General features: G+C 39.1%; 2 protein-coding genes across 2 annotated transcripts; one reads left to right on the top strand and one right to left on the bottom strand.

Annotated features, from left to right (window-relative positions):
• Window positions 1-1222: 1222 nt before the first annotated feature.
• Window positions 1223-4699, top strand: LOC135427486 (uncharacterized). Its single transcript, XM_064681006.1, has 9 exons — window positions 1223-1532; window positions 1607-1711; window positions 1764-1907; window positions 2527-2638; window positions 2690-2823; window positions 2882-3022; window positions 3078-3308; window positions 3368-3874; window positions 3942-4699. Exons 1-9 carry the CDS (start codon window positions 1329-1331, stop codon window positions 4305-4307), a joined length of 1944 nt encoding a protein of 647 aa, XP_064537076.1. The 5' UTR covers window positions 1223-1328; the 3' UTR covers window positions 4308-4699.
• Window positions 4700-13080: 8381 nt separating this feature from the next.
• Window positions 13081-14730, bottom strand: LOC135427397 (uncharacterized). Its single transcript, XM_064680890.1, has 2 exons — window positions 14486-14730; window positions 13081-14415 (listed from the first exon to the last, which is right to left on the bottom strand). The coding sequence occupies exons 1-2, from the start codon at window positions 14728-14730 to the stop codon at window positions 13125-13127; spliced, it is 1536 nt and encodes a 511-aa protein (XP_064536960.1). The 3' UTR covers window positions 13081-13124.
• Between the last annotated feature and the right edge of the window lie 849 nt (window positions 14731-15579).

Raw genomic sequence — 15579 nt, 5'->3', positions numbered from 1 at the left:
TATAAGCGTAGATTACTAGATCGTCCCATAAATATGTAGACATATACATATGCGTGTAGTCCTATGTGTACGCATACCTTAAACATATATCTCTTCTAGACGGTAATGGCTTTTCATCGGTGTTATTTACGTATATCTCTCTCTCTCTCTCTCTCTCTTTATATATATATATTTATATGTGTGTGTCTATGTATATATATATTAATATATATATATATCTATTTATATCTATATTTAGCTATGCGTGTATGCATGTATTAGATGTCTATTGTTTGTCTTTACAATTGTTTTTTGGCAGAACTGTGTTAGATTTCTCAGAATTATCTGTATCCTTAATGCCAAGCGGTGTGCATTAATCATAAGAAATATATGAATGTTGTTATGTACCTGCAAAACAAACGAAAAAAAAACATTGACAAATGTTATGTGATTCAAATTGATGTAACTTAAAAATATATATACCAAATATTGCATTAAGTTATTCACAAGAAGTCAAGGCTCAGAGTTCTTGTTTTTACAAGTTTTTACAAATCTCTATTCATGTTTTACCCTATAAATTTCACTTTGGGCACAATTTCATTTGTAAGCAGTACTTGAGTTCATGAAAATCGCATAGAGAGGTGATATTTTAAAGAAAGTAAATAGTAGCATTATATTATTCAGAAGATGTCAAGGCTCAAAGTTCCAGTTTATCATACTACAAGTTTATACATCCCTCTATTTAAGATTTTCCCCGTAAATTGCACTCTGTGCACATTTTCATTATGAAAATCGCATAGAGAGGCGCTATTTTAAAGAGTGCAAATAAAAAAAAAGAGCGCTTGATAAGAAAGAGAGAGAGAGAGAGAGGCAGAGAGCGCAGCGCGTATGTGCGAAATAGTCAAAGAGAGAGAAAGAAAGAGAGAGAGAGAAAAAATAAAAGAGACCTAAGAAACGAAGCATGTGAGAAACTAACGGAGCGAAGAGGTATAGCTCCCTTATATCATCTTCATTCATTTTTCATGAAATTTTGCCTGAAACAAACTCCGAAATGTAACTGAAGAATCCAATAATGGAAAAAAACAATGAAAGAAACAACTTAAATCAGCCAAAAATCCAAATTTTCAACAAATTTCATTTTTATAAAAAACACTAAACAAAGCACTCGTTTCTTTTGATGTAAATTTAACCCACCCAAAAACATGTTGACATCGTTTTAACACAGACTCAATAAACAAACAGAAACACACAAAAACACAATAAAACATAAAACGAAAAAAAAACACAAACAAAACTAAATAAAAAATATAAAAAATTAAAAACACATTCAGAGAAAATTTGGCAAAAAGATGGCTAAACGAATGCGCGATACAGATGAAAAATTCCAACGCAAGAAAAATATGCGATTGCGTTTCAAGAAATTGGTTCGTGCTGTCATGTTAAATCAACAATGGCTCGATGAGCCCGAGGAGCAGGGCATCGTCATGAATGCCAAAAAGAATGTCGCTTTTCTCATCAGGCAAAAGCGCAAAACTGGGCTCCTGACTGTTGCGGTAAATAATGCACTCGGCATCTAGTACATTATACTTTTTGATTTAAATATACCCTTCGGTCGTCTTTTGGACAGGAGAAAGCCTTGCTTCGTACTCCACACGCATTCCGCACTATAGAGGAGCGCAAGAAGTTGTGCCTGATTATATCTGGCTTGTCGTGCTTCAGTAATATACCGCCGGTAGGTGTTACCTATTTGCCCGATAGTATGGCTCTAATGTTTGGGCTTGCAGAAACTGCGGGCCAGATTGATACCGGTTCTAAAGTTTGCCACTATCGGCGGAGATCGTACGCTCATCCGGCAAGGGGATCAGCCGATTTTTGTGTACTTCATGATCTCCGGCGAGGTCGAAATGAAGAAATCCATCTACGACAAAGTGAGTTCGTCTAAATGATTGACTGACTGATTAGTGGAAACTGGATTGTAAATCCTTTAACGACATGAGAGTGGAAAACTTTAACGACAACATCTTTGGTCATTTCCATTCAATCGTTTTTTTTTATCTATGCCTTAATGCTTTTTCAATTTGCATTTCACCTGTGTCGACAAATCCACGACATTGGGTGAATTAAGCTTTACATTATTTTAGATGTTTAATTGATAGTTAAGGCTTTAAGCAAAACGCTTCTCAATTCGTAGCTAGATTCATATAATGATAGTTTGTTATTCATGACTTTGAACCCGAAATTTTACCCACCAATTCTTTGAAAGCCATTTCCACCAAGGTGGAATGGATTTTCCGAAAAGTGTGAACCAACACTTAAATGAATTTAAACAGCGATCTGTGAAAATTAATTTGAGTTCGTTCGAATGGTAAACAAAAGAATTGTCTTATAACCGCGCTTTTTCCGCGCTTTTTCCACACTTGCGGGTGGATTTCCCAAAAACCCCGCGTGCAGTAAAAATGGCAGCTTCCCAGCGCTCTGTGCGTTGACCAACAATCAGTCAGTCAATCAAACAGTTTTATATAAAGAAATATAATCTGCTTGCTATAGAATACAAGGAAAATCACATTGGTGTCAGAGGCCATTATTGGTGCTGGGGATATAATAGGCGAGGTTGAGCTGCTGGAGGACTGCACCAGAATAAACAGCTATGTGGCGCTATGTAAGTAATGAGATAAAAAGAAAGAAGTAGACTTCAAATTAAACTCTGCAGCGCCCTGTGAAGTTTTGTCAATAACCGAAGATGACTTTCGGAATATTTTGGGTCCTTTCATGATAAAGCAATGGCACGAAAAGAAAATGGCCCTGAGATCGCTAAACTATTTCGATTTTCTAACAGACGAACAGGTTAAAGAGCTGCCAGCTCTCTAAATGCCAATTAATTGTGTTTTATAATCCCATGCAGATTGTGCGAGCTTGTTATTACTGTCAGCTAGCACAATACGATCCGCTGCAGTCCATATACTCGGAGGACAGGGGTGCTGTTAGCTGTGTTCATTTCATTTTGAGCGGCGAATGTGTTATTTTACAGTGCCTCAAAATGCTTGTGAGTATAATTATACAGTTGATGAATATACAATCTGTTTTTCTTTTTTTTTTAGCAAGTGGTCAAGGCGGATGGCACAAAAACATTCGAGCTGATCAGTGTCAAGGAAACGGGACAGAATCTCTTTGAGAATCCCTCAAAATCGATGAGAGCACTGAGCTCATCGTTTATTGATTATGGAAGTACTAAAGATAAAATGTTGTCGGATTCGGTTTTCAATATAAACGAACTATTGGCTTCTTCGTCGGAATTCGAAGATGAGGAGGCATTGCAGCAGAAGAAAGCGGTATAAGCCACATAATTGTCATACATTTTGGCCAGTCTAAATGTAATTGTACTTTTTAGAAGCGTAAAGTGGGACTTCGTGAAATCGAGGCAGCGTGTGGATTTAATCGTGGTGATCCCGCTGACTCTGGTAAAAGAATCAAGATTACTTCGACTATGAAGCGAAAAACGACTACGATCCCGAGACGTTTGACGACATATTATCCGCGCCCGTTTCTAGCGGATGATGAATCAATGGACGAGGAGACATCGTACGACTACATAGAGGAGGATTATGTTGTGGAAGAAGCAGAAACGGATTCAGATCTAGAATCCCTGCGAAGTCAATCAACGTCGAGACGATCAACAAAAATCTCAAGAGCTTCGTCCTCGAGAAGAGGCACAGACGCAACAAGACGTTCCACAATTACGAAGCCGCTTTCGATCATAAAACAAGGTGATAAGGTAAGCCGATCTGTGGTTCGCATCGAAACGGAGAATTCTGTCGGGGTTAATTCGGAATCGGAAGATATCTCAAGCTCGGGCTCCAGCCACGCCTTCCGCATGGAGGAACCCAGTCTAATAATCGTAAATGCCAGCCAATATATATATATAAATGGGGATATACTTATTTGACTTCTTTTGTTGTTTTCAGCCCACGGAGACGCGTTTCATAGACGTGGGCTCCCTGACCTATGGCGGCATTTTCGGTTTGGGCGAGAAAATGTCGCATCGCGTCATAATGGCACGCACCGTGGTGCAGTGCCTGCTTTTGCCGCGCTACTGGCTGTTCGAGGAGGAACAGAATCCGGGCCACATCTGGAAGCGTCGCCGATTCTATCTGGAGGGCAGCATACCCTCGCGCGAAGAGCTATTCAAAGATTTTCTAAAGACCCGTCGCTGGGAAACGTTCAAACGCGACTACGTGCAAAGCACCTTGAATCCAAATAGTGCGAATAGTACACAGCCCGAAGATATACCGATAATATGCCGCATTGTTGAGACCAGAGACGATATTTAGAAACGCGTGAAGCAAAGGCCATCCAAATTATATGTATACAACGAAATAACAAAAGAAGCAAACAAAAAAGACTGAAAGTATGTCAAGAAAGATACTTATGTGAAACAGGAATATATATGTAGGTGCATGGACAGCGAGTATATTATATACTAGCCAGTGTCACAGGCTTTTGCCCGAGCAAAGCGTATTTTATGAACTATTTTACGAAAGTCAGTAAAAGACGTAATCAATCATTTATGTATGCTGAGCTATAAAATTCTTCTTGAAGCAAAATAATATTCTTCGCAAACTAACCCCCTAAACATTCCCACTGCTGAGTAAGCTACCCATAAACTTTTTAAATTGGGTGAATTGAACCGAAAATTAAAAAATAAAAAAAGTTTCTTACAAGAGTTTTCCAGCAATTTATCAGCCATGAGGGAAGCTTTTTTTAAAATCCCTACTTAATTTCAACTTTCTGGCGCAAATGGTTCGCGCTGTGCATTCAACATCAGTCAGTCAGTCAGTCAGTCAATCCAGATTGATTAAGTATCCGTTATTTCTCACGGTAATTGCTCTGGCCCGCTATTCAATGAGCAATTTTTTTTATAGCTCATGAAAAACGGCCTTTGCCTGCACTTAAGTGTATGCACACATATGTACATAAACACGCACACATATACACACAGACGCAGACACACACACCCACAGAGCTGTGCGTAAACATGATATAGCGGCAGTTGTGCCCATTGTCGCAGACAAGTGCACAGCACGATGCACCTAAATGTCAGCCGCGAATATAGGTTAACCATGGCCACCAATGAGCACGGCCAGCGCCAAAACTAGTCCAGGCGAGAGCGAAAGCCGACATGCAATTCGTAACTGGAGCAACGACGACGAGAGCTTTCGCAAAGAGCAAAGTGCCGTTTAGCTCTTGTTGTTGTTGTTGGTGTTGCTGGTGTTGCTGGTGCGTATGCGCAATGACATTTAAAAGGGTGCTCAAGCACACGCACACACAGCCATGCTCGAGTATATATGCATATATGTATATACATTCGCACACACACACGCATACACATTCAGTTAACTCGTGTTTTTTCTTTTGCTGCTGCAGCTGAGTAAAATGCATTTTATATATATATATATATATATAACATACATATGTAAATAAACATATGTATATGCTTGAATATATCTATACATATGTATCTGTATATATGTGTGTTCGCAAGACGCGCACTGGCTGAAGGCCGCACATTTCAAAGCTCAACCCAGTAGGAGACTTAGCTTAATTATAAGCACACACACACACACACACACGCACACGCACACGCATACGCACATGCACATGCATGCACATGTACATTCGTAGGCATAGCACACGCCGATTTGCCTATACACTATGACACCTAAATGAAAGACAAAGCTAATTATTTGCCATCATTCGCATTTCTTAGTTTTCTAGCATTTTATTTAAGTGTGCATTATTTTCAAATCGATAAAAATAATATCCAGATTTCTGATTTTGCCTATGAGGGTGGATTCTATTCGTATAGAACAACTTTGTATCTTACGTAAAATAGTTAAAATCTTTTACTTTCAGTTACCGTTACCAGGCTCATTAGCGTGAACTCTGTAAATTACGGTGTTCAATTATTTTACTAATAGAAACGACTGTATGTGGGTAGTACTCCAGTAAATCTAACACTTGGAGTAATATAGAGAGTGTAGCTATGTATTACGGGTATTCATTTAAAAATTTCCATTAATTTTTTAATTAATAGTACTCAAATCTACGTAAATATAATACAAAAATACATGCTCACATATATAAATATATATGTATGTATATATATATTTTATGCTGTTTTTTTTTTGGTTTTATGCAAATTCGCAATTAATTTTATTAAAGACTAGCGTGTTTTTGCTTAAAGCTTTTCCAGTCTTTTGTCTGTCATTGAGTTGCGCTTATCTCTATTTGACCTTCAGTCGTGCAGGGCTCATTGTTAGCTATCAAAGGCTTGCCCAATAATGAGAGAGACTCAGAGAGACTGATGTATGTTGCTAACACTGGAATGCCCAAGCAAATATCAATAATTTTACAACTCTATACAAGCTGCCCTGCCATTCAACCGTTAACGGTACCTTTAAAAGCACTTGCTGAAATTATATGAGTATGTGTGTATAAGTGCGATGCACCGCATGTGGTATATATATACGTGCATACATGTGTACATGAGTGTGTCTGTGTGTGAACTTGAATAAGCTCAATTTTTTTTTATTTATTTATGCACATGTACATTGATATTCGCATATACACAAGGTGCAGTCAAATCTTGGCAGAGTTGCCAGATGCTCCTAATTAATAAAACCCCTTTGGGTAGGCAATATCCGGACGCTGGCTGGCGGTTCATTATTGTTTATTTATATGCGAATGTGTACACACGATGCGTACGAGCCCGTGTGTCTGTGTGTGTGAGTATATATATAAACTATTCAGAGTTGGGTCAAAATGGCGTCGTCATACCTTTTAAATCAACCTTTAAAAACTGTTGGCCCAGATTTTATTGATTTTTATTGTGTGGCAAAGAGCAGCCGACGACGACGCCGCCGCCGACGACGACGACGCCGCCGCCGACGACGACGACGTCGACGACGACAATGACGATGGCACAGCCGTTAGACGAGTGCGAGAGGGAAAACGATAGCTGAGAGCCGAGCGAGAGAGGCGCAGATGTTGTTGTGTTTACTTTCACATGGCATTTTATGTTGGCTGGAATGTTGTTCATCATCATAGCCAACATCATTATCATGAATGGATGGATGGTTGGTTAGACGATGATGATGATGATTATCTGCTCAGTTGGTGTATGCAACAAATTGCCAAAATTCTCATATATGTACATACATATGTCCCAGAATACTTCAAGCAAAGTTCTATTTATAAAACCAACGAACCGACAGCGCTTCAAAGCTACATAATACAGTGAAAGCTCGCTTGAGCGGACACCCAGGGTTTCAAATAAATTTTGATTTTGTCCTGTCTAACAAAAAATGTCAAATATTTAAAATGAATTTATTCAAACTTGTAGGAATTACTTCATATTGATCCAAGATGAACATGATATGGAAATTTATGGCAATGGAAATACTCTATTTTGGTTGCAGAAATATCGGATATAATAGACGGGATAAATCGGATATGATCCGTTGTCTCTGCTATTTTATTTTTGCAAAAAGTATTCGAAAAATAAAAAAATGGAATAAACAAATACTGAAGATGTCTGCTGGTCACAACTTGTCCATTCATGGAGGCTTCACTGTAGCTTATAATGTGTGTGTGCTTGCGTTTATAAGCAGCGCCCCCTATAGGTCAAATAATGAGTGCTTAGATAAAAGCATTTCCCGGAAAAGGTTCCCCATGACCAGAATCTAAGCCACGTTTTTTTCTGTTATCGAGGCAAAATGTACTCAAATTATTTTATGCTAACGCGTCGACATCTTATCTATTCAATTCACCTATTATTTATCGCTTTTGAATAACGATTTGTCTTTTTTTTTCCAATTATGAAAATATACTCTAAAATCTTTCGTTCAATAGACGGCTTTTGTGTGACTAAAAATAAGGTTATTAGAAACAAATTAAATATTAATTCGCGTGTATCTAAAATTATCCATATTTAATCTAATTTAATGTTTTAAGATTCTGCTCAAAGAGCTTGAATTTAAATGAAGATTGTTTTAAGCATTATGCTGTTACTCCGAACTGTACAGTAAAATTATGAATTTTTTATAATTCTGGTATTCCTTTGTACTCTACTCTTTGTTATTTCCATACATGTGCATTGTAATACCCTGTAGCCATTGAAAATGTGTAAGACAGGGTATATTGGTTTTGACTAAAGCAGGCAGAAGGACGCATCTACGAACCCCAGTAAATATATATAAATATATATATATTCATGATCAGCATCAAACGAAGTGTAAGAGAATATGTATTGCATAAGCTGAGCTAAGAAAAAGCACAGCCGCCAAGTAAAGTGCACAGCTTGCGGCATGCACAGGGTACCGTCTAGTTGAGCACTCTTATTTGCAGAGTTTTTTTTGTTGTTGTTTTGTTTCCTTTCTGCGGTCTAGAAAAGTTTTGCATTATTACCGATATGTGGAATATGGCATATTATTGCGTATGGCACAACAAAGTGTTTACAAATGTGTTAGCTTTGGAATTGCGTGATATTATGACATTGTCGTGCAGTCAATTAAAAGTGTTAGAGTAGTTGTTGTTGCTGTTGTTGTTGTTGTTGCTTTCTGGTTTCACCAATTAGGTGGCTTTAAGTTAATTAACTCTTAAGCTGACGATTATGAATACGCAGTGATAATGGGCAGGTATGCTAGGGCATTTGCCACTCTCATATCTACATATGCGTATGTGAGTGTGAGTGTGTGTGTGTGTGTGCGTCTACGGATCTGAGTGGCCTTCAAATTGCTTGCTTGTCGGTAATTAGAGCGTACGTACAACCATATGTATATACGAACTAGTATGTACATATGTACATATGTGTAGATATGTATGCAAAGTGGGAGGACGTTTCATTTTGTTTTGTGCCACTTTGTTGGGGATTTTTTTGTGTTCCCCTTATTTTTGTTTTGCGCTTGTTTATTTTTTATGCTACCAATAACATGGGTATCTAAATATGTATGTAAGTAATCCACTTCACGTGTAACTATCAGAAACAGTTATTGTTACATCACGCTTTGTGTGTGTGTGTGTGTGTGTGTGTGTGCATGTGTGCCGCGTGTTGTTGCACTTTGATGCCTAACATCAAATTCCTATTTTTTAACTGGGAGCTGCAAGAGCTCTCACCAAAGAGCAAAGGTTGACGATTACATAAATACAAATAATTGTGAAGGAACTATTGCATATTTAAACAAATGTATTTAATTATCTGTGCATTTATGCATATCCCAAAAAATATTGCTTTTATTTTTTTCGTTGAACTTTTTGTTGTTGATCTTAAGCGTCGCACTTTTGCATTACATATGTATTAACATTGCTTGGATGTTAGCATTATGTATGTATATATATATGTACATGTGTGTGTGCATATTCTCACTTACAAAAAAAAAAAAAGAACAGTAAAGCGCAAGCCTTTTTCTATGCATTGCATAATTCCTTTTAGGTTATTTGCCGTTTAGCACATCTTTAAAAGCTGAGCGACACTAAACCACACAAATTCACACACACACACACGTATGTTTAAACACCTGAGTGTACACAAGTACTTAATATTACAAGATCGTGAATACACTAAATTAATTTCCACTCGATATGTCGGGTAACATTTTTCACTGACTTGTCTATTGCCTCTCATTTGCCCCAAAGAGCATGTACCATGCTAAGACACAAAAACACAAGCACGCACGCACACACGCACACGCAAAGAGAGGCACAGACTAAGGCAGCCACAGTCGCGCTCCTCTGCTCCCACAAACGGCTGTTGGTTATTTACGTTTTGCTGTAAAGCGCCCTTCTCTCACTTCCCGCAGGAGCATCGGCATCGTCGTCATCAGCAGGCAAGCGAAAATTTTGCTGAAGCTATTTGGCATAACAACACAAAACAGCTGACAGCGTTTGCATGTGTCTGCAGCTGTGTGCGTGTATGTGTGCGCGCGTTTTGTATGCTTTTCATGGGCTCTCTTTTGGGAATACTTTTTCATATCGTGACCACTGTGCCGCGGTATATTTCTATCAATTTGCCACAATTAAAATTGTTTTGCTCATACTATTTTGTTATCATTAAATAAAAAATAGAAAAAACGCTCAGCTTGCTGTCAATAACAGAACAAACGCACGTTATTTGCAAAAGCGTAGTGAAAAACAGCTGATGTTATTCAACGTAATCACAATGAAAAGTATTCGTTTTTGCTAATTTGGTCTATTATATGCTAACATACATACATATGTACATGTGCACCACAAATAAACAAGTATACGTATGTATGTAGGTACAAATGTACGTACTATAAATGACAGCAAAACTAAAGCACATGATTTTTTATCTGTGCACACATGAAAATTGAAACGACAAATACGTAAATATGAACAAATGTGTGTCTGTATGTATGTACGACATCTAACATTTGTAGATATGTTTGTCTGTGCATGTTCTGCGACACTCACTCGCCCACGAATATATGCCAAATAACGCTTGTACTTACACACATACATACATATGTATGAATATGCTTTACATACATTTTGTACGAACTTTTCAACACTGCCAACTCACTAAAACGAATATTTAGTTTATCGGAATCGAATTGGGTACATAATATGAGTTTGTAGAAGTTCGTTTTCTGGTGCAAAACATATGCATGTAAGTAAATGTATATGTACGTATGTATGTATGTATGTATCTATTTACGAACAGCTAGTCGCAGCTAACAGCTGAGTGCAGACTATGACGACAAACTGCTGCGAGAAATGAGAGCAGGCCATTGGTGAGCGGAAGAGCATGAGAGGACGCACTTGTTTTATTCAATTGATTTGTAATATGTACGTGTGTACATATGTCTGAATATGTGTCGACGTCCAAAAAGCTGATGTGCACGGGAAACAAATAGGTAAAAAATAAATAAAACTTAAAAAAATCAGACAAAAAACACACACAAACACAATACTTAACTGATGGAACGTGTCCGAAGTCATTCTGGCGGGGGAGGTGCTTTTTGGGACATGATGCGACTGAGAGTGAGAGGGAGGCGGCAGTCTAACAGCTGGGCGAAGCACGAACTCAAGCTCCACTGGCCTACTGAGCGTTAACGAAAACGAAATGGAGTCAAATCGGAAACTGAATGCTACTCCGACAGGGACATTCGGACTCAAAATTTGTGTACTCCTATGTATGTATCTCAATACGTTTTGTTATTGTCATTTTCTAGTTATCACAAAATGTACACAGTGCATACATATGTATGTATGTATGAACATTTGAATGTACACATATAGTATTCGCGTTTGTAATGCAAATTAAAGTTACTTAGGAAAAAAGTTTAAAAAAAAAATAGAGAATAACTAACATTTACATAGCCTTCGAATGCATATTTTTGGTATCTCAACACAATAATATATTTATTTAGCATGTACCAAACGTATTTATTTTGTTGATTGATGTACTTGTCGTCGTTGTTTTTACGATGGGCGAGAGTTGGCGAGTTGTGTAATACGGCTTAGTTATTACAATTGCTTTTTCTATTGTTCTGGGTGTTTGTTGATTTTGTTTGTTTATATTGTTGTTGTATTTTTTAAACGCTCTGTCCCGTTACTTAATTGCAGCGCGCGCTACCAACGCCGTGTGGAACGTCCGTAGGTCTTGAAATCGTTGTAGTAACTGAAATGAAACTGAATTGACGCGCGAACGCAAAACTCAGTCAGCCAGCAACAAACAAATACGCGCTTATACACCCGCACACACACACACACACACACACATATTAGTGCATTCGTAACGATGTGCACACGAAGTTCGTGTATTCACGAACTGGCACACGAGCGTTTATAGTGAGTGCTCTAAGCTGTTTTAACGTCTTTGCTTGTCGTGGTGCTCTCTTTCTCTCTGTTGCTGGGGTTTCTCATTTTGTGCTTTTTCCTGACAGCTACGATAGCTAAATTTGTTTTATCTTCAAAATATTGGGTGTTTTTATTGTACACACGCACACACACACATCTGCACAGCGATGCTTGCACGCATACCTTTGTGAAATACGTATGTATGTATGTATGTGCATATCGAAAGCTTACGGTCGTAGTAAAAAATCGTAGGACAACCCCAACACAACGAAGGTTTTCACCCATTCGACGACGATGACAACTTTCGCACAGAAAGGAAAGTGCATATGTACATGACAAAAAAAAAAAAAAAGAAAAAAATCGTCCTGCAAAGGACAAAAGACATGTTCCTGCCCCCAAGTTATATGATGTATTCATGTGCATGTACATTTTATATAAGAAGTTCAACAGAAATATATAGAAAGAAATGCAGTTGATTATTTAGGTTTAGATAGGTTTATTTATTTATCATCATAAAGGTACATACATATATGTAGATACAGATATACAATAAGGAATTACATGCATACAAAAATATTTATATGAATTGGCTTCCAAGGAATATCTAATATGGTACAATAATTTAATGTTATAGTCTACCAAAAAAAAAAAAAAAAAAAAAAAAAATTAGTAGTATAGGTGTATATATCACAAATATGTATATTTTAATTTTTAGCGAAAACTAATCAAGGAACGCCATACCAATTGAAAAGCCCAATATAATTCAAAAGGGTAAAGAAATTGGGTTACCTTAGAATATTGAAAGGATCTCAGCTTTGGTAGGACAGAAACGTTCACGTTTTCGAACATGTATTTTTCTAAATTATATATTTTCTTTCGTTTACTTTATTTTCTTTTCTCTTCGATTTATAGTTAAGGTACTCACACAAAATAGCGTTTCGTGTTCTGTCGTAGGATAAAATACATACATAAATATATTTAAGCACGTACATTTGATATTTGTAGGTCGAGTTGCGATTCAAGCAATTACATTAACACACAATAGACATACATATATATATATATATAACTGCATATAACTTCGTAATAGTACCAAAACAAGTACACAAGAATCCAAGTACTTCGAATATTGTTTTGGGTTTAATATGTGTGCACGAGCCCAAACGAACGGAAAAAAAATATAATAAAAACAAACAACAGCCAGTCAAATCCCAAAATACCCCGCCCCACCCATACCCGCCCATTCATTCGACGCCCTGGTCACGTTTTTAGCGTCGTCTGGTCTCGCCGGAACGTATCTGTTCCCGACTGCCGCCCCGCTCAATATACCAGTTGTTGTTGCGCTTCTGTTCGTGCCTCTGGCGTGATTGCTCCCGATGTTGCATCATGCGTTCGTGCCACTCGCCGCTGCCGCTATCATTGTCGTGCTCCCCATGGCGCTTCTTGCCGCGCTCCTCCTTGGACTTGTCAGCATGCCTTCTGCTCGAATCGTACTCGCTGCTCTTATATCGGTTACGCTCCCTCGAGTGCTCCTGGCGCTTGTGATTATGTTTCGTTGCGTAACGCTCCTTGGAGCTATCAAATGTCGGTTGGGGCACGTGCACGGGCACGGGTACGGGTCCGCGACTGTTGTTATCTAACGGTGTTGGTCGCATCTTTTCGCCATGTGCATGAAAGGTCTTTGGACTGTCGCTGGGGGTTTCCTTCTGCCCAGCGAGTGTGCCTAGCCGCTCGGTGACCTTTTCAAAGTTGTGAAAAGCTTGCGATTGCTGCAGCACATCGTTGACCACATTACCAATCTCGTCGGCTAGAGATTCGGCATGCGGCTTGTTTTCCATGCACATGGCAGCGATTTCCACATATTGACCATCTGGACACTTGTACGGGCGCTTCAGATCCGCTTTGGTTATATCTACCGGATCCACGGAGTTGCCATTGCCAGGCCAGGCCTTGAATGTTTTTGCCCGTCGGCCCTGCGATTGCGCCTGCGCTTGACCCTGACCGCTGCCAGCCAGCGAGCTCAGGTACTGCAACTGCTTGGATATGATGTCAATCTCGGCCCGCATCAAATTATTCTGCAGCTCCAGCTCAACGAGGCGCTGCTCCAGCTCCGCAAGGGGCTTCTCACCGCCGAGCACCTGCCACTCGGGATTACGCAGGCGGCCAATAAATGCCAGTATAGCCAGCGTGGCGCCCACATAGAATACAGCCGTCAGGCCGCTCTGCACCAGCGTTGGCAGGCGGTAGCCCGCCTGGGTTGGCTGGCTCAACTCGCTTTGCGGACGCACAACAGGTGACGACGTTTCAGCCTGTAGGGCATCATCCAATTCTAACTGAACGCGTCGCCGCTCACGGATCTGCTGTACGGCGATGTCCTCCGGTAGATTGCCCAAGAGGGGCAGCTCGTGACCGGAATCGTATTTAAAATTGAGTTCGTTCAGATGTTCACGCAAAAATGGATGTGGGGAAATGCGTCCGGTGCTTTCGCAGTCGCTAATTATCGAAATGCCGTCCGAGACGTCCTCGGCCTGGGTATCTGGCTCCTCGACGAGCTTGCCTCTGTGGATTCAAAGGATTTTAAGATAGTCTCTATTGCTTCATCTCTCTGGTAGTCTTCTTTAAGACTCACCTTGCATTTGCCTGCTCGTCCTCCCCCACCCCCTCCACACGTTGCTCTCTAGTTAAAGGGCCTGCTGATAACGACGACTCCTCACTGCTGCTGCCGCTGCCGCTGCTATTGTTGTCGAGTATCTCGATTCTCTCTGCCGGCAGTATGGTCCACGATGATGATGTGCTGATGGGTAGCGACTGCTCGTTGGATTTGGTTGTGATGCTGCTGCTGCTGCTGCTCTTGCTACTGCTCTTCTCGTCCATGCTGCTTTGTCTGGGCTGGTGGCTTCTTTCTCTGCAAATGCATACAAGAATTCTTTATTTTCGTATCGACCTTCGTGGCGCTCTAGAATTATAGCAAAGCCGATGCGTCAATAGCATTGCCCATTGCTGGCCACTGTTGACAACTGCGCTATTTTCTAGCCAAAAATCTCTAAAAAATTACATATTTCGCATCTCTATTGACTTTTTATACTTATTTATGTAAATACCACTTGCTTTTTTTTCAGCTATTTTTTAAAGCCTATCTCAAAGGTGAGTTTATCTACGTCCTTATAACTTGCCGAATATAAGCTTAAAGTTAAAAAGTATAAATACATACATATGTATAAAGTGACATTTAAAAAGCTCAATAAACAGTTAAATTTAAAACATAAAAGCATTTACATTCTAATTAAACTTTTACTCGCTGAAGCTAGCCTTTTTTTCACTGCGTAAGTGTTGCTCACATTATACATATACATACATGTAATACACATACATGCATGCGTGGGTATATGCAGGCCAACGTATGTATCTACATAAAAGTATTTAGTGCTGTGTTGTCCGGGCCTCGGGACTACATACGTATCTAACATTACCTGGGAATATATTGTACGTTTGCGTGAAAAGTTTGAAGAATGTTTTGTCAGGTCTAGTTGAAATTTGAGTAATTCGTTTCGGTGTTTTGTTAGAATAAGCAACATATCAAACCAGCACGGTATATGTACGTATGTGTTATTACGCAAATTCGTAAATTTGTTGTGCAAATTAACATACATACGTACACATACATATACAAATTTGTTTGTTTTGAACTCACACTTACCAATTCAGTTTAAAAACAATGCATAT

Source organism: Drosophila montana, unplaced genomic scaffold (assembly GCF_035044405.1).
Source record: "Drosophila montana isolate Dmon_TW-CO22-7 unplaced genomic scaffold, ASM3504440v1 contig_2178_1, whole genome shotgun sequence".
Classification (NCBI taxonomy): domain Eukaryota; kingdom Metazoa; phylum Arthropoda; class Insecta; order Diptera; family Drosophilidae; genus Drosophila; species Drosophila montana.
Note: the sequence above shows the minus strand (reverse complement) of the source record. Positions and strands in the feature narration are given on the sequence as shown.